This window comes from Candoia aspera, chromosome 6, assembly GCF_035149785.1.
Source record: "Candoia aspera isolate rCanAsp1 chromosome 6, rCanAsp1.hap2, whole genome shotgun sequence".
Classification (NCBI taxonomy): domain Eukaryota; kingdom Metazoa; phylum Chordata; class Lepidosauria; order Squamata; family Boidae; genus Candoia; species Candoia aspera.
The window spans coordinates 50,736,674-50,760,619 of NC_086158.1; the positions used below are offsets into that span (position 1 = coordinate 50,736,674).

General features: G+C 38.2%; 1 protein-coding gene across 1 annotated transcript in view; it reads left to right on the plus strand.

Moving 5' to 3' along the window:
* The window catches only part of CFAP58 (cilia and flagella associated protein 58), a 94,033-nt gene that overhangs the window by 12,958 nt on the left and 57,129 nt on the right, over nucleotides 1-23,946 (plus strand). The window contains exons 7-11 of the mRNA XM_063307801.1: nucleotides 510-669; nucleotides 2,029-2,111; nucleotides 4,784-4,975; nucleotides 11,060-11,221; nucleotides 14,340-14,486. Of these exons, the coding sequence (XP_063163871.1) occupies nucleotides 510-669; nucleotides 2,029-2,111; nucleotides 4,784-4,975; nucleotides 11,060-11,221; nucleotides 14,340-14,486 (744 nt within the window). The remainder of the gene's footprint in view (nucleotides 1-509; nucleotides 670-2,028; nucleotides 2,112-4,783; nucleotides 4,976-11,059; nucleotides 11,222-14,339; nucleotides 14,487-23,946) is intronic.

Sequence of the window (23,946 nt, forward strand, 5' to 3'; positions counted from 1 at the left end):
AAAAATGTGCCATTTCAATTCTTTAGTGGTTGGTAGCATGATCTTATGAATGCCTACCTCAGAAATAGGTCCTTTAGTTAAATGAGATCTATTGCAAGATAGGTGTTTATAATTGCATCCTAATTTGTCCCAGGCCTTTTTAAAAATGTAGTTGTCTAACATAGCAGGGAAGATGACAGAGAAAGCTAAACAGAAAAAATAGTGTCTAGCTCTTCTTTCCAGTTGTCCTTAGATAAGTGTTGATAGATGTAGTGACAAATGTTTCCTGTGTCATGAGGTCAGTGAGTTCAGGGTGGGATTTTTTGTTTAAATAAGAAAAAACTGGGAAAAGAAAGGATGAGGGTTACAAGTTGTGCCTCCAGATAGTTTTGGAAGTTTATTATAATATTGTGATTATATTATTATTATTATTTTGCTTTCCCAACACTAGAGAGTAGCAGCAATAGATGGAACTGATAGGTTCTCTATTAATTGTTGTCTCTCTGTTCTTATTCACTTATCTTTCCTAGGCAAGAGAAGATGAAGGGTCTCAGATGCGTCAGGAGATTGGAAAGCTATCTAAAGTTAGAGAGCTTATGCAGCGAAAATTACGTGTTGTAGAGGAGCACAAAACACAGGCAGAATGTGAAAGAGACACCCTTAAAAACCAGATAAATGGACTGGAAAAAGGTAAGAGTTTAATTCAAAAACCAATGAATATTACATGTTTAAAAACTAAATTGTTGGAATTCTAATTTTTGTGTGTTTCTGCTCCAGTTTCTGTTTTTACTTAATGATTTGTAAATGCATGATGGACTGATCTGGATTACTGCATTTAGATAAAATTAATCCTTCCCTCCAGCTTCTTAATGTTTATTTGTTTTAAATCACTCTTTATACACAGTTGTTTTTTTTAGAAACCTCCATTGGCATCAATGTAATTTTTTTTAAAAAATAGCACAATGTAATTCTGGTTTATTTCTCTTGCCTTCAGAAATTCATTAAAAGTGTTCATACAAAGTGATCCCTAGAAAGAAACAGATTATAGTAACAGGATCTGTATAAAGGGAGAACAGGCTTTGACTGAATTTGTCCACGATGGAGTGGCTTTGTGGGTTTAATGGCTCCAAGAAAATGATACTTCCTTGCTCAGAGGCGGTCTGCAATTTGGGAGTTCTAGACTCACAGCTTCTGTTTGGGGAGCAGGTGGCAGCTGTGGCTAGGAGATCTGAAGGAGTGCCTTCTCCTGTATTCATCTTCCTTTCCCCCATATCAAAGAGAACCAATTTTTTTCAGGTCCTATCTCTCCAGCATTTTCATATGACAGGGCCCTGGAGGCAGGTATTCTTGGTGGCCATCCCCACTCTTTGGAACTTTTTCCCAGTAGGAATTAGATCTGCCTTATCCCTCCTAGGCTTCAGGAAAACTTTGAAGATTTACCTATTCCATCTTGTACTTGTGCTCTTGGATTGGAAGGTAGGGTTACAGACATATGGTATTTTATTTGTTGGTAGTTTTATTTTATTATATTTATTTTTCTGTTTACTTTATTAGCCACCTAGACCTGGTGGCACATAAACATTGCAAATACATAAATCAACAAAATATTAATAAAAAATCTGTTAACCTTATGCTGGCTCTTATGTAGCTAAAATGGCACCATGAACACAAAATGGAAAACTTTCACTTTTGGAATGTCCCAAGATTTGCAAGAGTACATTTTTTTTTAAATAAACAAAGGAGAACTTTCCCTAAACAGTCCAACGATGTGGAGACTGAAGATGCCCTGTGGTGAAAAATGGTCACTTACTGAAAAAATGACATGAAAAACTGGGAGTGGATGGTGAGTGGAAAGAAATATCTTGGAAGAGGGCACGATGCCAGCCAGCCTTGAACAAGAACACTCTACACTGCAACATTTTGTTATGTTTGTAAAGGGGGCAATGAAGATTTACATATTGAAAAAAGTGATTTTTTTTGTAGAAATGCAACAGTTCTGTTAGGTTTCATCCCTTGATGCAGAAATCATAATCTTTTCCTGTACTTTAGAACTGGAAGCTGCAAAAAAGCAAGCAGAAGTTGATAAGAAAGCTATAGATGAACTTGTGAGAGAAAGGGACATATTGAACAAGGCAAGTATATACATCTGATTCTGCAGTTCCCCCAAGTCTATATCTGATCTTCAGCTATTGTGCTGTCATACAAATATTACAGAGTTCATACGTGCATACACAATATAAAACTGCACATGTTGCATACATTTCTACTATTATAAAGGCATTTATGATAGCATTTCATATAGAAATGGAAATCATATCTATTTCACAGGGAACTGGTGTTTATTTGCTGAAGCGTGTTTGAGGAATTGATATGGGATTATAAATAAATCTCCACGATAGCAGTTTAAAATGATAACGTTATAAAAGATACTAGGAAGCTGAGGAATGGTTCTATCTTTAAGGGGTTCTATATTTTCATGCAGTAGAAGATGATATTTTGGTTGGGTTAATCCTTTTACCTGCTCCAGTAGGCAGGATCATGTAAATAGAAACACCTTTCTTAGTGGAACTGCTTACTTTCATTTTTTTTCTGGCCTTGATCCAAGTCAGGATATCAGTTTACTGTTTTTTCTCCTTTTCTTTCTTATCACTTTCCCCCCCTCTTTATACTGGTTAATTTATCTTTTTATAATTAGCAGAAGCAGTTTTTCCTGCCGTGGGAGTGAAGGTCCAGCTGCCTGGATATTGTTTTTATCTCGCATCCAAAGATATTCTCCTTCGCTTTAATACCTTTATTTTCTGACACAGATAAATGATACTCTCCTTCCAATAGAAAAGAATATATGTAGCTCAAGGTTGAACTGTGGAGTCCTTGCAGATGTTTCATTACCCAACTAGGTAACATCATCAATGTGGGTGAGAGTGGGGCTTCTAAAAACTAGATGCATACTTCTAGAAGACTAGCAGAGCACATCATGAACACCAACTAGCAGTCAGAAGACATGATGAAAACTCCTTAAGCTCACAACAAATGGACAGACTCAACTATAGTTTCAACTGGGAAACTGTGAGCATCCTAGACCAAGCAAAATCCAAAAATGCTAGGGAATTCCTGGAAGCTTGGCATCCAGACAAATCAGTCATCAATAGACACACAGAAATAAACCATATTTACACACCATTCAAAAGGGAGAATAAAAAACCTAAGAAGGAAACAAAAAGGCCAGAACACATCCTTTCCAGCAGTTGTCACCCAGATAAGCAGGGATTAACACCAGGCAAACAAGCAGAAAACAATACCCTAATCAAGGAACTACCATGAGGAAAACCACACCCCTACCAACACTGGCAGGGCAAGCTACTGTATATGAACAGGAAGCACACTCACTCACACTGATGATGTTGCATAGTTGGGTAATGAAACGTGTGCAAGCAAGCAGCCAAGCTCAGAGAGCACCAAGGACTCCACAATATTCTCCTTCCGTGGAATGATAAAATGTTTCTGCTAGATGGTATTTTTTTCTCACTTATTTGGTTATCTTCTTGTACATTTTTTATACTTTTAAAATTCTCTTTCTATATGTTTACCACATGTTCACTGAATCTGTATTCAGGTTGCGTCAGAGATGCATGTATTTTGTAAGAATAAATCTTCAGTATGAGAGCCAGTTTCGTGTAGCAGTTAAAGGCATCAGACTAGAAGCCAGGACTTTGTGAGTTCTAGTCCTGCTTTAGGCAGGAAGCCAGCTAGGTGACTTTGGGCATGTCATTCTCTATTAGCCCTAGGAAGAAGGCAATGCCAGCCACTTCTGAAAAATGTTGCCAAGAAAACTGCATGGACTTGTCCAGGTAGTTGCCAGGAGTCAATACCAACTCAAAGGAAATAAACAAACAAACATCTTAAAGGTTAAATAAAGAGTTCATTTATATGTATTCTTCACTGTAGAATCCACTGCAGAAAATTAAGGCATCATAGTAAATACCCAATTTTTAAAATATAATTTGGAAATACGGAAACCCAATGTTTCTTTTCCTGTGAGAAACACTGGCAAAGCCTTCAGAAGATATGCTTTACAATGTGTAGGATTATGTATGGAATGCCTTTCAGTTTATTAAAGCAGCCGTGTCATTTACAGAGCTTGTGAGACTGTTTTGGAAACTGGATTTGGGTGTCTCCACATGAAAATATTGTAACTGTTTTAATTATAAAAAATAGAGATGCTTTGTATATAGTGCTGGACATTGAAACAGTTTTTTAAAAAATACTTTATATGGCTGCTTTAATTATTATATTAAAAATGTCTGATACATTTGAGAATGTTCTATGTAGACATATTTCAATTGCTTTGTTGAAAATATGGGTTCTTGTCTGGTGTACATATGTATATGCTATAGTCCTACAAACAGTAGAGATGCTTAAGTCCCATTGATCTCAGTTGGATTTAAGCCCGATAGCCATGTTCATGACTGTAGCCCTTTCATTCATTTTACATTTGAATGTTACAGTATATATCATAATGGTTATGGGAGATCAGTGGACTATGCTATATCTTGTCAATAACTAGAAAGTTTCCATTTTGTTGAGCCAGTGAAAATCCAGTTAGATTTTGCATAGGTTCTTTTATCATATATAAAAGGTAGATTTTGAAGATGTTGACTAAGTGTGAGCCAGTGAGGGAAGAATTACGTTTTTTCTTTTTCTTTTAAAAGGAATCTGCACATGTTTACCATACGATGTGTAGTTTGACTGAGTATCTGGCATTATTAGACTTTGCTCTAATTATCTTGGATTTTATTTTTTATAGAACTTACTGAAGGCTGCTAGTGTCACTCAAAAACAGATGAACCTTGTTAAGCTCCATGAACAGTCCAAGAAAAACCTAGAAGAAGAAATTCAGAATTATAAAGATGAAGCTCAGAAACAGAGGAAGATTATCTTTCAGCTGGAGAAAGAGAGAGATCGTTATATTAATGAAGCTAATGACCTCACACAGAAGGTAAGAGAAAGGTTTTTGAAAGATACACTTAATTCTGTCATTCAGGTCTACTTTGTGTGGAATTTATTTCATTCTTTTCAATGGTCTTTAGAATAAAAAAGGTTTAATAAAGCTCCTTTGTGTGGTCTATGAACCTAAAAAAACAGTTATGGGTGATTGCTGTTTGTTGATTTCAGCTCAGCATTCAATATGATTGTTCCCCAGCATTTGGTGGACAAACTGGGTTCTCTGGGCTTCAGTACTCCTTTGTATAATTGGCTACTTGACTTCCTTACTGAGAGGCCTCAGACAGTGTGAGTTGGAAATAATATCTCTAGCTTTATTTCTTTGAGCATTGGCTCCCCACAGGGCTGTGTCCTGAGCCCATTGTTGTTCACCCTGATGACCCACGACTGTTGTGCCAGGTTCACCACCAATTCCGTTGTGAAATATGTGGATGATACAACAGTAGTGAGCCTTATCAAGGATGACAGTGAGTGTGTTTATAGGGAGGAGGTGAAGGGTTTGGTGAATCGGTGTAATATAAACAGCTTGGTTCTAAATGTGGAAAAAACTAAGGAGATTATCATCAACTTTAGAAAGAACTGGCTCAGCCACACTCCACTCTTTATATATGACTGTGGAGTCAGTCAGTAGCATTAGGTTCCTGGGGGTGCAGATAACGAATAGTCTGACTTGGTCTCTTAAAACCACATTTTTGGTAAAACAAGCACAGCAATGTCTGCATTTTTTGCGCCAGATGAGGAAAGTACATCTCCCATCCTCCTTACTTTCCATAGAGGCACTACAGAGAGTGTATTGACCAATTGTATTTCCATCTGGTTTGGAGGGTGTAGTGCCTCATATAGGAAGTCTGTGCAGAGGGTGGTGAGGGCAGCAGAGAGGATAATTGAGATCTCACTGCCTCTCATCCAGGATATAGCACATACAGGCTGTCTGTCCAGAGCTCGAAATATCATCAGTGACTGCTCCCATCCTCATCATGGCCTGTTTTCTTTGTTACCCTCTGGGAAAAGGTTCTGCTGCATCCGATGTAGAACAGTCAGATTGGATAATAGCTTTGCCCCCCAGGCTATTAGACTCCTGAATACTCAATAAGTTTTTTAAGTGGAATGTGGAATGTATAAAGAATGTATATTTTATAGTAATTATGGTATTTTATTTTAGTGTCTGATTGTGCTTGTGAGCCAACTGCAACAAAATTTCATTTTATTATGCACTTGGTGTATAGTGTATAGTGGAATGACAATAAAGCTATTCCATTCCATTCCATTCCATTCCATTGGCCACTGTGTTTAAACTTTAGATTGGTTAATAGAGAGGCAAGGATATATTCAATAAGTATTCATTTGTCAATCGGTGAACTTCTGAAGAAATGAGTGGTGCCCATTCAGCAGTAATTCTAACAATACTTAGAAAATGTTGAAGTATCTTTCCCAAACTTCAGCCTCAATATAACAATCCATTCTTATCACTATAAACTGTTTATTATCAGGAGCCTGAAGTGTGATGTGTGGATCAGCTGTTTCCATGTTTTTCTTTTTCATTCTTACTATTGGTACTTCATATTGCTGCTTTAAATGACACATAGTAGCAGGTGAAGTTGGATAATTATTAATTCCCTATACCCTGTGATAAGGGTTAGATCTTATTTACCTGCATTAATGAGAGGTAATGATAGTATCACAAAATAATTGAAATTCATATTGTCCATGCTTGCAACATTTGAGGTTGTCCATTTTGATTTGATTTTGTGTAGCCCAGTAAGGCTGACTTGCACGTTATCTAAGTTTTTGTTCTGGCTATTTCCTGTTTTGATAGAATTAAAGAGGTTATCCTGGCATGTGGAACTTTATAACTAGCTGTTAGTTTCTGCTGATTACTGTCAGCGGGGAAAAACTCCCAAAAGAATTCCAATCCACAAGGTTCGATGATACAGAGAAAAGAGTTTATTTGTAACGCATTTGCAAAGGCGGGTTCCCTCCATGCAGGTGCAGGAAAGAACAAAGAACAAGGTTAACACAAAACTTTTATACCCTATCTGTCCTCCCCCTCCTACGAGGGCTCAGCTCACAATCTTCCTTTCTTCCAAGCAGGCAACATTATCTCATACATTTTTGCACGATCTTCTAAACTTATGGGTTTGTGGGATGATTCTGCAGATCCTCCCTCATCCTTGTTTTGAGGTTTCAAAGTCTATCTCTACTCAAACACATAGTTCTATCGGCAAACCATCCTACATACAATCAGCTACAAATTCTTAACCTAAGCAATCTTATCTAAACACCCACATCTTAGTTTCATACATTCAAAGTTCAGGTTCCGTTCACCACCTGTGGCTAGCTTTTCACTTAGTCATGAGTTTGAGGCACCTTCAGGGGATGCTCTTCACCCCACCCTCACATTACCATTATTTTTTAGCAGATAAACCCTTTGTTGAAGAAAGAGGCAAAATTGTTCACTAAATAGTCAGATGGATATGATAGTAAAATATCTGTGATTTAAAGCAAGTACTGTATAACAATGGAACTTTTGACCGATGCATTTTTGCTGTCAAGAATCACTGCTCTGTCATTTGGTTTTCTGTCTCGCAAGTCACATTTGCATTAGGCACACAGTTCTATATATTTAAATTAGCAGAATTAGTATTTAAGGATTCTTGAACAGATTCAGCCTGATGATAGAGATTAAAAGGCCATAAAGTCAAAAACCTTCTAGACCAGGGAATGTCCATCAAATACAACATCACAAACATTTTTAAAACTGTTGTATTTCTTTCACTTAGTTTCCTTTTTAGTGCTCTTCCCGTCAGCACACTAAATGCTGTCAAATAGCTGTTCAAATGTAGTTGGAAACATAGGATTTCCTAGTAATAAGCAAAGAAAATAATGTAGATCAGGTGTAGAGGTAAGAGTAATACCACAGTGAATGAGAACTTGCTCAGACTGTATAACTAACTACAAAATTAATGTAATTTTGCTAGTAAAAGATTATTTGAGAGAGGTAGTGACTACTAAAATATATATTTGCTTTTTGAAGTATCCAAAAAGTAGTCATCTCCTTCTGCTGACCTCAAGTTTCAAAGAAACAAGTAATTTAGATTCCTTTTAAGGGGGGTTATTTTAATACTGTGATTTGTGAATATTGTATAATGTGCAAAATGATTCACAAGTTGTTTGTGAGAGAAATAACTGTGACAAGGCTTCTTATTTTTCCATTTCAGACATATTTGGTGGGTACTATGATGCCAGCTGTTTTTAACTAAAATAAGAGTCTGTCCATTGTACAAGATTAGTCCTCAAAATAAAGGAAGTCATGGGAATAATATACCTATTATTATAATGTATGGAAAAGAAGATATGATCCCATATTATCTAAATGAGACCATACAACAAACTGTTCAAATGTGAATAACAAGTATTAAATCAGAAGTGCTTAGTACAATATACTTTCAGTTATTAACACACATTCAGATAGTACAGATTAAATTCTGGAACAGAAGCAAATTGAATTTGAGCCATGGCATATTCATTTGAAAAGGTAGTAACCCATGTCAGATGCCATACTTAGATAATCATATATTGGCTCAAAATAATTGAGATATAAATGAGTTTTTACTCAAGTATGCAGCTCCTTTATTTCTTGCTTAAATGCACAAAGAAATTAGTTAACTATAGTTGCCTATTGGAAAATTATGTTTACCAACTAAAGCTAGAATATTAACATTTTGTTTGCTTGGTAACAATAGTGTCTTTATTGTGACAATATAGAAAATGTTGGTTAATAAGAGACTGCTTGGTTTAATTGTAGCTTGCAATTAAAGGGGCTACGTTTGCAGGAAAAGGTACTTGTTTATACCTTCCTTTATTTTGAAACAGCTCTATGAATATTATGGAATAAAATATCTATTCCACTGCAGATGTGACTCATAACAAAACCTTTCCACAAAGGAAAAATCACTCTACTAAAGTAAAGTGAGGAATTTCTCCCATCCTACCCAATACCTCACATGCAGTGAAGACTGCTGTTGTTGTCTCAGAAAAAGAAGTGTTGGATATTGTAAGGGAAATACATATTTTCATAAATTCAGCAAGCAACTCTTGAGACATTAGATTAAAATTCTATAGCTATATATTCATACAAAACTGTTGGCCAAGAGATTCTCCAGCTTTGTGATATAACAATCTCTTAAAGCAATAAATTAGCTTGAGTGAACTCCTTGTGAATAAAACTAATAATTTTGCTAGTGCTAGTCTTGGGCAAGAAATAAATATATTACTTATGGCAAGAAATAAATATAGTTCTTATGAAAAGATAAATAAATTTAATCATACTTTGTGGACCTAAGGTTTACTTTTATCAGCACTACAAGTAGGGTTTAGTTTTTCTCTTACCATCCAATAAGAACTTCCATTTTGAAAGGCTAACCATACAAAATAATGGATAAAAATATTGAAGGTCATTAACATGTATGCTTCTACAAAGTCTAAAGCCTATGACTATACTATTATTACATTTCCAAGAGAAGCTGAACCCAACTAGCAGCAACCATTGTTAATTGATCATCCGTATCCAATAATAGTTTGCCACACAATCAATAGGTTTTATTTGTTACACTCTGCAGAAATGAGAGTTTTCTCTATTTACATTGTGTTAAAAACCCTAATTCATGAAATATATTATGCTTTAAACAAAGTAAATTTTATCTACATTTTTGACATAACAGATTTTAATGAATAATGCAGGTTTATTAAAGTTCATGTTTAATGACAGGTTTAAGGACAAAAAACAGAGTATGCCAGGCTTTGTTATCATTGATTAGTACAAACTAATAACATTCAAGAATAATTAAAATTAAAAAAAAATCCAGAAGTTTTGATAATCTAGAAAGAAGTTAAGATGGAAGATGTATTCATAGCAGCTGCAATTTCTTCACAGTAAACTGAGAACTTTGTTTGTTCCCACTTGGTATATATGCTGTTGCTCGTGTGTCGCTATATTTTCTCCATTAAATGAAAATGCTTATTTTCCTTAAAAACCAACAGCAGCAACAATAACAAAATAAAATACAGAGTGAATTTTGACAAACAGGTAGTTACATTTGGAAATAATTGGTTATTTTATCTTTATAGTAAGGTATACTGTACAAAAAATTATCCATTAATAGATACAATCACTCAGTATTGCAGCTTTAAGTAAGACCTAGAAATTCCAGCACTGGGGATTCTAATGAGCATTTAAATGTTAATACAGCATTTATTGAAGGTTTTTAAAATTCCATTGGTACTATGGTACTCACTGGCTAAAAAAATCAATGGAAATAACCTCGTTTTCATCTTTTAATTTTTTTTTTCCTTAAAAACTAATGGGTGCTTTCCAAGACAACTAGCCCATACTTTTTTCAAAGGAAAAAAAGAGTTATTAAGATCATTTATTGAAACTTTTGTTATCAATTATGTTTGTAATTATTCATCAATTAATTTACAATTTATCACAACTTAATTCAAACATAAATAAAAAGTCAGAAATGTTCATATTTTTCCATTTCATGCAAGCAGTATGTGCATGTGTATTCTCTCATAATGGTTTTTAATCAATGCAGAGTGGACATGGGGTTATCCTGTTTGCTATTCTCTTCTGGTAGCTCACGGTACTCCAGCTGTTTTTAGTACAACTGAAAAAAAAAGAGTTCAACTATATTCTGTACACAAAAATACCTTGTAGAAAGGATGATTTTTTTAGTTGGAAAATGGTATGAGAAGCGTCCATAGTGTTTGTCTTCCCCTTTAAATTGTAGATTCAGTGGCTTTGTTTTGTAGAAGAAATTTTTAAAAAGAATTGATCCTCAAGCTAAACCTTCCTTATTGGATAAAAAGATGTTAAGATGTTGAATTTGGAATATGGACACTGGATTCAAATCCCTAGGGGTTTACTGGGAGACTTTGGGCCACTCATTCTCAATCCAAGCTACCTGATATTGTTATTGTAGGGATAAAATGAGGGGAAGCCCTTATGAAAATCTTTTGCTCTCCATAGCATATTCTACATATGCAGATGGCATTAATTTTATGATTTCTGTAACAGGTCCTTCATCACATGGAAGATATCAAAGTACGGGAAATGCAGATTTTTGACTACAAAAAGAAGATAGCAGAATCTGAAACAAAATTAAAACAGCAACAAAATCTCTATGAAGCTGTGAGATCAGACAGAAACCTCTACAGTAAAAACTTAATTGAAGCCCAGGTACCAAAAAGCATTTCTGTTGGCTTCTTTCTCTTAATTTTGATTAAGATAAATATACTCTAATGAAGTTCTGTGCTGATGTGATATTTTCCACATTTTTGTTTTTCTTAATTATAATGGAAGCATACTAAGCTTGGTATCTCAGTGGTATTTATAGAAACAAATTTCTGTGTAGATATTTTCAGAGGACAACCTCTTTGCATATGTATTTAAAGACAAAAAGACACTGGGAGGTAGGTTGAGTCAGATCTCAGGTAGTCCTAGGAGTATAGTAGTGTCGCTGAGTCAGATGTTTTCCAAAAATGACCTGGGGATTTGTAATAGCAAATGGGAGGACTGTTTCCTGGGGTGTCTAATTCAAGAGCACTCCCCAACAAGTTGCTTATCTGACCTGAATGGAAGTAGATAAATGTCCAAAGCTTAAGGGATTTTAATTAAAGTTGAATAGGAAAGTATGTGAGTGGCAGCTGTCATTATATAATTCCTAAGTAATTAAGGAAAAGCATTGAACATTCCCATGAGTCTTCAACTATATATGCCTCTGATGTATAGAATATAGTACAAATGGGTAGAGGCATAAAGCTGGGTCAAGCAGTCTAAGGTCAGAGAAGCAAAATCTTGGAAGCACTCAGGGGAGAGCCAGAGTCTTGGTCAGGAACATGCCAAGGTCAGGAACATTGCAGGAGCCAGGAACAAGGAACAGAAGGCATGAAACATGGAGCAAGAAGCAGGATGGTAGAGTTGCTTCCAACACCTGAGAGGGAGCCACGCTCCGTTTAAATCCCTTTCCTGCTGAGCGCATATAGCTGGTGCTGATGAGGATTCAGTGGCTTTCCATTTGCTCACAAGCTACTGGCTTTGCCCAGGTACAGGACCTTCAGGCCATAGCTGAGGAAGATTGCTCCACCTTTTGGCATCTGTGTTGACTGAGGAGACTTTGGTATTGGCAGAGGAGAGGTCTGGCAGTGGTAGAGCTGTGAAAGCAGAGGGCTCCATAGTGCCTGGTACACCTCATCTTGGGGCCTGTCCCTTGAACCATGATACGGGGCTTCTCAGGATGAGCACCAACTCCCAAGTAGATAATCTCTCCCATGGAGCCTTATCCCAAACTTGTCTGCTCCTTTATCTTTCCACTTTCTCCACTTCAGCCCAATATCTGCAAAACTGCGATATTGTTCCTTTCATTTCTCTGTAAAATACCAAACTGGAGAGAGGAGGGGAGAGGAAAAGCTGTGAAGTTCCTTGAGTGACTGGTCTACTTCCTAATAATAGGAATGATTCATCAGGGATTTTCCAAGTATTATAATTTGGAGAGGTTTTTTGCCTAGAACAAATGGAGATATATTAAGAAGAAGGACATTGGGCCCACAAGATAATTCCAAATGGTTTAGAAAATCATTGGAAGATGTAGGGATTATCTCCAAATGAAGGTATTTGCCATAGGTGATCATTAGCTGATTTATTTTTTAGGAACCATATCCTGTCAAATACCTATTATTTATTTTATACAGCTGTTGTTTTATATTTTGGACATTGGTGCAAGGCTGCAATATCTCCAGTTTTCATCAGTATTGCTCATTGAGTTTTACTAATACTGTGATTACTAATGTATAGTATCATGCCACCAAAATTTTTAAAAACTGTCTTTACACAAAACTTCCTATCTGATTTCTCTGTCACTGTGAGATTTGTCTCCACACAAGAAACAATTTTTCTAATTCTGTCCAAAAGTAACCAAGAATTTAAGGGAATTTGGTCCCCAAAGCCATGCATTTATTTCACTAAAAGTTGGCTATCCTAATCCATGCTTGAAAATTTCATACCATTATATTCAAAAGTAAAACTACATCCATTTCTGATTTTCCTATATTACTTGGTGAGTTATTTTCTTACTCAGTAAGGAATGATGGTCTTCCTGAAAAGATGAAGCTGATTGCTGGTCTTACCATCCATTATCTATATTGCTGAATGGGATGCTGTGAAAAGGATAGATGATATTTCCCAAGTTTCTGAACTGAATTAGATATCACAGAAAAATAAAAATTAACTATTAGGCAATTCAGCTAGCTGAAAATCATCATCATCATGATCAAGCAAAAAAAAAGTGTAATTTTTTTCTCAGCCCTAAAGACCTCCTCTCTGCCTGTCAGGCTTCTCTCAGCTGATACTAGAATAGAAGCCATGAAGGCAATTATTTTTATGCAGATCTTTTGAGAAGCAAGTATATTGTAAGAAATAGGAAAGCCATAAAAAAAATCCAGCAATTGCCAAGTATAATGTGCAAACCCTATTTAAATTAGAAGCAAGTTTCAGTTTTTGTACCTCCCTCCTACCTGTATGGTGCAGTGGGCTGATAGCATCCATTTAGGGACAGGAGGAATGGTGGTCACCTGTGGCGCCTTATGGTAATGAATTGGTCTGGTGTCAGGCTGTTTGCCTCTGACCTTGACAGATCTACCCTCATGCCATACTTCAAGACTGCTATTGCTGGAACTTTGCATCTGTCATATTTTCTTTAAATTAAAAGCTTGGGTACTCTATGGAATCTCACAGATGCAGAGGTTTTATAGATGGTAGGCTTAACAGTCTACTCATTGCAAAATACATACAGCATTTCATAAGCTTGGTTATAATTTGCCATTCTTATACAGCAATTCTTTTAAAAATGTTTTATGTTTACTCAAAATGTCTTTTGCGTAACACTAATCTCATTTTGTGAGATTGAATAGTTGACTTGTTGCTCTAAATACACTTTGAAGAGAGGGTTTTTTTTTTTGGTGAATGATAACAAGTTTAAATGAAAGCCCCAGTATTAATTTGCCTCATGCATAACCTCTTTTTGAGCATTTATTTTTTCAAAGGTTGAGGGAAAGGAAAAGTTACAAGCTGCAGTCTGTACTTATTGAAAAAATGATAGTCAGATAATTCTTCAGCTCTTATCAGGAGTACACAAGTTAATCAGCCACACCTGTTGCTTTTATGAAATCTGTTTCTCCTCTCACTGACTTAACCTCCTAGATAGGCATTGATATGGCTAGTACTAGGAAACTGTAAAGTTTGTGTCTACCCGTTTTTATACAAATGTTACCTGTAATGACCATTGGCTTTCTGTGTTTAGGATGAAATCAATGAAATGAGAAAGAAGTTAAAGATTATGACACACCAGGTGGATCAGCTGAAAGAAGAGATTTCTACCAAAGAGGCAGCCCTTGTGAAAGTGCATCTGGATCACCAGCGGATAGAAAAAGAGAAAGAAGCCTTAAAGGTAAGGTACTTTCAACATAAAAAAATACACCAGAGGTCCCCAGAAATAAAGGATCTGTTTCAGGTGATGCGATTACCTCCCCCCCACCCCCCACTCTGTACTTTCATACGGTATGTTGCCGTGTGCCTTGGGATCTCCTCCTTTTGGAGGAACAAGGTAGCGCTCCTGTAACAAGCATTATGAGAGAGGGAAGATAGGGGTGAATGGAGAACAAGGCAGAAAGTGGAAGGGAACATAATCAGTGATTCATTGTTTTTCTTTCTGAACTTTTCCTCAGTCCAGTGCCTTCTAGTAAGTGCTTATCAAGTCTTCAGTTCTGATCTTTAATGCCAGATACAAATTTTGGGTGAAAAATCTGACCCTGTGTACATATAAAATCACATGGCTGACCAAGGCATGTGATAGCTCCATTCCTGCCAGTAATGGTGTGGTGTAATTCCAGTCCCCAAATTTACCAGCAAGTTAAGGCAATTCCCCATCAAGAAAAATGGCTGGTTACAAGATTGGTGAAACAACAGACTGCAGTTACTGTATGTTCATTGTCATACTGTGATAGATTACAGGGAGGCTCTAAAAAGAATGAAAGAGAACACGGACATAAAGCTAGGACAGTGGGCCAGTCAGTTGACACCTTATCTCCTAAACAGCAACTTAGATTGAGAGAAATTTGGGAAGAAGAGACTGTATCTTAATTAACTCTGTATAAATGAGGCTGGGAAATTCTTATTACAATTCCAAGATAATGCTTATTTGAGATTAGCTTTAAGGATACCTTAATAGTGTTCACTAATCAATAAGCAAAAATATGAAACTTATATTCATGATGTATCTTCATATTTGAAAGTTTTCTATCTCTTTAATATTTGCATTATTACAACATTAACTAAATGAAACTGGTGTACTCGGGAGTGCACTGATGTAACATATCAAAGACCGCTATAGAGAAACACTATTTTTGCAAGCAATTATTTTTAGCTGAATATGGCTGCTTTATCTTGAATTAAGTTATTGGTCCAGCTAGTCTAGTTATTGGTTAATTTAACTGGCAGCAGAGTTCTAGGATCTCAGGAGGAGGATTTTTCTATCACTTGTCATCTCCTCATTTTTTGGTTACAGACAAGGGCATCCATTAGGGGTGGTCAACAAAGTCAAGATGGTAGTATGATCAAAGCTGTGCCTCTTTAGTATGTGCATTGATGGACATAAACAAGGAGCACAGCTTTGATCATGTGGCTGAGGCCATCATCTGGACTTTTTTGATCTACCTCCCATAGATGCCCCTGTCCGCAGATGCTGTATAAGAGATATATGGATCTTATGTAAATTTCTTTGGCTTATTCTTAACAACTGACATGCACAGTGTTGAGCTGTGTACAGAGAAGTAAGTCCCACAGAGTTCAGTGGACCTGCTTCCTTATTCCATCAGTTGCTTTGCCTATAATCAGTTCAACCATTGATTACTGTCTTGCTGTCATCTATTATTAGTATCAGTTTTGTCAGTAATCTATACACAATACATTATATATTAACAATTTTTTCATAAATTTCTGTGTATAATGCTTTCAAGATACTTTGAGGAATCAGTTGTTTAACTGTTACCCAATGAGATTAATCTGAGTATAAAATGGGTCTGAATAATGGCAGGCTGATCTTGGAGCATATTTAGTGGGAAAAAAGATCAAGGAAGTGGGAATGCTGGTAGAAGACAAGACAAAGCCAAGCTGGAGGACTGGAAATAAAAATATTAAAAAGTCTGAAATTGTGAACTTCGGAAAATTGATCATGTGGATTCACTTGACTTTGAGGTGACTTATTTTTAGTGTTGATAACTATTTACACTTGTCCTTGAAAAGCTATATGACTATTAGTTATATTGTCTTTATGTTTTTATATTGAACTAACACAAGTAATATATTAAAAATAAAATAGAAATATTTTAATTATTAATTCCATGTGAATCTTTGTGAATGGTATTTCTTTTGCTCAGGAAGAAATCTGCTATTGAAGAGCAGTGGAAAGCTACACATTTGAACTAAACCAAAAGAAAAGTAGAATATTACTTAATATGTTTCTGTTATATAAAGACGCTGAATTTAGCATAGTCTGACTGCATGATCTAACTTCTGAATTCATTCTGATTTTTTTCCTTTAAAGATCAAGAGAAACAATTTTTAGCAAGTCACTTTTATTTTCAATAAAAAGGAAAAATCTCTTTTTTGCAATGTTTTTGGTTTGCTCTCATTTTGTTCATTTAGTGTTCCGTTCCAGTGGTCCTGTGGGTTTTCAGCTATTATCAGCACGTTTACTCTTATAACAGGATATCAATAGAACTTTGTAAAAAGGTGAAGAATGTGGGATCTCTATCTGTTTGAGACTTGTTAGATCAATTATGGAGAAGGCATTCAGAACTTCAGTCTGTGCAAAATCTGCTTTAACTAGACTGCAAGGCTGCATTATAATTATGGAGTCATCTGCCAGCAATTTGACAGCAGCTTGATTGCTCTTCTCTTTTGCTGCTCAGTTATCAGTAATAAAAATTGGAAGCCCTCTATTGGCTTATGGAAGGGACATGTGCTTTGGAGCAAGGTTGAAGGGGCTGTAGGAATGCAGATGAGGGCTGTCTTTTTCCTTCATCGTGGTCACGTGGAGGTGAGGGATTTCCTGTGGTGGAGACAGGGCTGGATTAGGCTAGATGCTATTTCCTGGGCCCTGTGGCTGCAGTCTTATCCCCCAAGTGGTTGGGCAGCAATCTTGCCTCATTCCTGGCTGGGAGCTGGACAATATCTTGCAACAGTCACCTTTGTGTGGGCTGTTTTCAAGCAGATATCATCATGGCTCAAGAGGACTGTAACTGGGAGGATTGGACTGGATTGGTCATCAAGTGGGAAAGTTTATGGGTTGTGGTTTAGGATTCTGCCAACCTTCTTACAGGTGAGACCCAGGGGAGTGGGGTTGTTGGATTATTGGGATTGTGAATGCTTGGATGCCCAACCAGTCTGGTGAGAGGGGACTGGTTGAAGGCATTTTGTGGCTGGTATAGGTGGGAGAGGTGGATCCATGATTAGCTGGTGCTGAGTGCTCAGCAGAAGTGCCTCTGGTATTAGGGGTTCCCTAGTTGGTTAGTTTTTGCTGTGTAAGGTGGGGGTGTGGGCTTGGGCATGGACCTTTATGGAGCAGTGGAAGCCCTGAGGGGATGGAGGTAGGTTGTAGCATCCAAGAAGTGATGGGTCAGGGGAGATACGATGGGAGATGAAGGACAGGCTGCTCTCGGGGACCATGCCACAGGTATATTGTTCCTGTGGCAAGTTCCAGCCCTTTGAGCTTACTCTCGGGCCCCAGTTGGCAGACCTTCAAGGCCCTGGGTGGTTGGCTGCTGCTGCTGAATGCCAGGTTGGTCTGCAATAAGGCCTCCATCATTCACAACTTGATTGTTGATGAAAAGGCTGACCTGGCATGCATTACTGGAACCTGGCTGGGACAAGTTCCCCTTTCTGAGATGTGCCTAGAGGGCATCAGCCAAGACCCCAGGGTAGGGGAAATGGGGTGGTGGTGGTCATCCAAGATACTTGGGAGGCATTCAGGGTGCTGTTCTATAGATTGCCAGGTGCAAGACCCAATTTGTTAAGTTGGGACTATTGCTATTTTACCAGACTCCCTGCTGCGTAGCAACCTCTCTGTCTAAACTTCTTGATTCCCTGGCCGGGTTTGGTGGTAGAGTTTCCCAGACTTATGGTCTTGGGGACTTAACTTGCCTTCTCTGGCTGTGGGGTTTGAGATAGCTTGGGAGTTCATGGCCACCATGACAGTCATGAGCTTGTCCCAAGTCATCCAGGGCCCGATGCATAATAGTGGTCATTTGCCTGACCTGGTTTTTCTGTTGAAGCAGTGGCAAGGTGCTCTGGATTTGGGGGAGATATTGGTTTCTCCCTTGTCATGGTCAGATCACTCCTGGTGATCCTCCAGTTCTCTGGTGCCACACCCCTCCACAGGGAGGCTGGGCCGATTAGATTGTCCTGTCCCAGGTGACTGATGGACCTGATTGGGTTTCAGAGGGTGCTTGAGGTTGTTCCGGAAGGTTTGATACTTGATCCGGCCTTAGTAGCTGCTTGGAATGGGAAAGCGGCTGCAGCTTTGGACTGGATCATGCCTGAGTGGCCTCTCCAAACCCATGGTTCTCTTAATTCTCTGTGGTATATGGAGCTGTTGAGGGAACTGAAGAGGGATAAGAGACGCCAAGAGCACTGCTGGGGATTGACAAACAGTGAAGATGATTGAACATGAACTAGAGCCGCTATTAGAGCCTACCTTGTGGCAGTAAGGGCAGCAAAACATAATTATTTCTCTGCCTTTATTGTGTCCGCAGATAGTCGACCAGAGGCCCTATTTCAGGTGACCCGGTCCCTCCTTGTCAGGAGTAATACTGGGATCCACCTACAGGGTCACTGAAAGGAACATGCTACGCATCTAGTGGATAAAATTGCTCATATTTGCTCTACGTTGGACTCCAGCTTTTAGGCAGAACCAGTGGAGGTTACAGGGGCTGAGTCCTGCACAGTTATCTGGGGGGAGTTCGATCCTGTTGAACCTGAGGAAGAGGACAGGGCTTTTGCATCTGCTAGTTTGGCCACTTCTGTGTTAGATCTGTGCCCCTCCTGGCTGGGTGGGAGAGGAGAGGACGCATGATTGGGTCTGGGTGGTGGTTAATTCTTCCTTGGGGCGGGGGTCCTGCTGGCTCTTAAGGAGGCAGTGGTGTGCCCTCTCCTCAACAGGCCATTGCTCGACCCAAATAGCCTGGACAGTTTCCATCCAGTCTCCAACCTCCCCTTTTTAGGGAAGGTTGTGGAGAAAGTGGTTGCATGGCAGCTTCAAAGGACCCTGGATGAAGCAGATTATCCAGACCCCTTTCAGTCAAGGTTCAAGCCAGGATATTGGTCTGAGGCTGCATTGGTTGCACTCTTGGATGACCTCTGGCAGGAGAGGGATGGGTAATGTGCATCCTCCCTTGGTTTTCTTGACTTCTCAGCGGCCTTTCATGCCATTGATAATGGTATCCTTCTGGACCAGCTTTGGGAGTTGGGGGTGAGTGGCACTGTGTTGCGCTGGTTCTCCTTCCTCTGGGGTTGCTTTCAGTCAGTGTTGAAATGTGGGAAGAGTTCTAGCCTGTGGCCCCTATTTTGTGCGGTGCCCCAAGTCTCGGTCCTTTCTTCTCTCTTACTTAACATCTACATAAGGCTGCTGGGTGAGGCGATCTGATGGTTTGGGTGAGGTATCATCAATATGTTGATGATACCCAGCTTTATATCTTTACCCCAGGCTTCCTGAGGGATGCTATGGATGTTTCATCCCAGTGCCTGGAAGCTGTAGGAGCCTGGATGGGGTGCAATGGGCTTTGATTCCACCAAGCAAGACTGAGTGGCTTTGAGTGTCTGGGCTGTTGACTAGATTTTTCCACCTTTATCCTGGATGGGGTGGCACTGCCCCAGATAGACCTGGTGTGCAATCTGGGGGTCCTCTTGGACTCATGGCTCCTGCTAGAAGAGTAGGTGGCAGTCGTGGCTAGGAGGGCCTTTGAACACCTTCAGGTTATGCACCAGCTGCACCTATTCCTGGACCAGGAGGCTCTGCTCACAGTCCCTCATGCCCTTGTGACCTCCCATCTGTATTACTGCAATGCACTCTACGTGGGGCTGCCCTTGAAGAGCATTCGGAAGCTTCAACTGGTGCAGAATGCAGCTGCATGCATAGTAAATGGTACAGGATATTTGATACATATAATGGCTACTGTGTGAGCAGCATTGGTTGTCAGTGTGCTTCCAGGTGCAATTCAGGCTGCTGATTGACATCTTTAAAGCCTTTCATGGCTTGGGACTGGGTTACTTGAAGGAAAATCTCCCAATTGCTTTTATCCATCCAATTCGGTCTGGCAGGTTGGGCATGCTACAGGTCCCATCAGCTAAGGAATGTCAGCTGGTGGGGACTAGGAGGTGTGCCTTCTCTGCCATGGCTCCTGCCCTCTGGAACATTCTCCCTCCAGAGATTAGGATGGCCTTGACCATGTTGGCCTTACATAAGACATTGAAGATCTGGCTATGTGCCTGGACCTGGGGCCCCAAAAATATTAAGGGCCTTGTTTCCTGGCTGTGTATATGTACGTTTGTATGTATTTATGTTTGTATTGGTTTTAACTGTTTTTATGATTGTTCGCTGTCCAGAGTCACTTGTCTGAGTTGAGCAGCTATAGAAATTGAATAAAAAAAATGTCTGTGGCCTACTGTTAGTTGACTGGCTTGAGGGTGTGTACTTTGATATGAACAGAATTTCTGCTGAATACCTGTAAAACATAGCATTGTCAAATTAGTATGTTTAGGTTTGCACTGACTGAAGGATTCTTGGAAATTTAAGAACAGCTGTTTACTGTGGCAAAATTTCATTGATAAGTATTTAAGATTTTAATTTTGTACAGTCAGCTTAAAATCCTTGAAAGGCAGCAGGAATTATTTTTTATCACAAGCTTTGCATGGTATTTATTTTGTTTTATGGCTGTATCTTACCTTTCCTTTCATAGATGTGGGAAGAATACTTCTTTGCCTCTAATAGCAGATGACACAGTTTGAAATGAGAAAATGATAATATTGCCTTGCAAGCATTCACTAAGGGAAGATATGCTGACAACTAACTGTCTCAGAAATATAAGAAACAACAAGAACTACTACAATAAGTAGTTCTTATTGTTCTATTTTCATACAGTATTTGGCTTTGTAAAGAGAATAAACATATAATCTCTGCTTTCTAAATAGAAAAAAACATGTTTTATTTTATTGTTTAAAATTGGCTACTAACTGGGCAGTTATGAGAGCATTCTCCTTGCTTGCCCTGCCCTATCAATCTGCTGCACCTACACTGTCTCTCTTGGTGCAGTAGAATCTATGGGGAAACTATCCCAGTACCACAGTGAGCAGCATATGAAATGTATGCAGAAGTTGAGCTCAGTGACAAAGCACATTAGAACACTTAGGCATGTGAAGCAGAAATATTCAAAATATTCTGTTATATTCAGAATAATTGGGAAGACCATGACAGAACTAAATTCAATTTGATTAAATTAATTAATTTGATTAAATTAGAATTAATGAAATATAGTTAAAATAATTACTCCCTATTTACTTTATAATTTTCTCCCTTGTTACAGTAGAAAATACAGAAACTGTATGACAGTTTTAGAGGCTGTCAGGCTGTTACCCAGGACTGATCTGTATCAGTTTCATCTCACTGACCAGATGTCTCATCCAATAATTTTGATTACATGTATAAGGTTAACATATCATCCCACTTCTGGCTGCTCTTAGTAAGTAAGCTGGACCGATTGGAGGCATAGCATTGGGTTCCTGTCCTGGTGTATTTTAGTGTCCCCAGTGAGTTTGCTCATTTGAGAAGCAGAAGTCTCTCCCACCTGATAAGAAATTAGGAGTCTGTTAACACTGTAGCATTTCATCAGATGTGAGCTGCAGCTCATGAAGCTTATGCCTTTTAATGTGTTAGTTGGAAAAGGTGCTACCAGACTAACACAGCATTCTTCTGATAATGTGTCACCTGATAGGACAATACACTGGTCGTGGTGCTCTGAGTAAAGCCAGTGATCTGGAGTTATGCATCTGTTATGGACAGATGTCTCCCTAGTTAGCTTTAGATTGGTGGCCAGTAGAGACTTTCATATCAGTTGCATCCACATAATATTGCTGCTTTTTTTAGAACAATGAAAGCAGCTCTGTGACATTATGCCACAAGCTCTGCTGCTTTTGGAAGTGCATGTGACATTGCAATGCACATTGAAAAAGGATAAGGCTTGACTTGTGATGCAGTGTCTTTGCTTTTATCAGTCTGATCCCCTTTGTCCCCATTTTGGGTGCCATTGCTTCACAGAAGTAGAGAATTAGTTAAAATGGGCTGGTCAGATGCCTAATAGATCCATATAAAATCTTAAATGTCCATAAGGAGCTTTCTATTTTGTCTGTTGGCAATACTATTGAAACTCTGGTTGATCTTTGGAATATGGACACAGCCTGCCTGGTTGATGCTATTGCTCCGATGCATACTTTATTATAGAGGTAGACCAGCCTCTTGATTTACTAGGGATCTGGGAGCAATGAAGTAGACAGGACAATATTGGAGTGCAGGTACATGACCTCTCTGGACATATTAGATTGAGCACAAATTGAAGCTTATTTAAAAGCATACTCTACAACCTTGGAGACAGCAAAAATATTGCTATAATTTCATCTACACAGAATAAATTGGTGTTGCTTTTCCATACTGTGCAGCATTTCTTTCATCAATTTGTTAGGGGAGAGCTGAAATAGTTGATAGGTTGCTGTAAACAATTTGCATCATTCTTTGAGAATAAACTCAGTGAAATCTACCTTGACATGGGCTCAAGTGCTGGGGCAGCTGACAGAGATGTCATCTCAAAAACTGATTATATTTTGAATTACTTTCTTTCACCTTGTAGATATCAATTGTAACCTGGAATCCAGTCTAAGATAGGATATAAATTGAATTAATCTTCAGCATAATTGTCAAGTGGATGTGGCAGAATGAGTGGAGAAATGAGGGCTATGTTTAATACCACCTTTGTCCCCTCTGGACTGTTAAATACTTCCAAATAAGACTAGTCCCCTGGTGATGCCTCCTTCTCCTTGCCTACAAACAGTAGTTGTAAGACCTCATGCTGTATCTGTATACTGCATACCTCTAGTTGCTACACTGTAGTCCAACAATGTAACAACAGACTGTTCATAATGGGAGCTCTACATGCAACTTTTTAGAGCAGATGTAGTTGAATTGTAGTGTTCAAATGCATTGTGATACTTTTATGTTCTCTGTTTGTTACTTCCTATTCAACATGATGTATGATCTTGAAAGATGACCCTAACTGCTGCCATAGTTGTGTTTTTTTTCTAAAAGTACTGCCATCCCTCTGCATATGTTATACTGTTTAGAGATCAAATAGTTAAGTGTTTTATTATCATAAGTAGCTTTCTGTATGATTTATTGTTAGCTTGAAGTAAATGTTAAATGTTTATAATTTTACAGAATAACACCAGACATATTAATCACTGGCAACAATTCTGGCTAGATTTGAGTTGTAAAGATAATGGTGGGTTATTTCTGCATACAATGAATCTGAGTTTATATGCTTATTAACTTTTTCTCTATATTTATTACATAATGACCTTAAATCACATATGTTTCTTCTCAGTATGACCTGCAGTACAACCTTTGTTCAGTCTACATTTGTGTAGTAGTTCTCATTTGTTCTTGAGAATCAACTAGTTGAATCAAACAAAGCAAGAGAAGCCAAGCAAGAGTATGAGACTGTGTCTCTAATAGTCTTAAATTTCCAGATTTAAGATGCAGAAAGATGTTATAAACAAAATTTATTTTCCTCTTTCTTTTGTTTCTG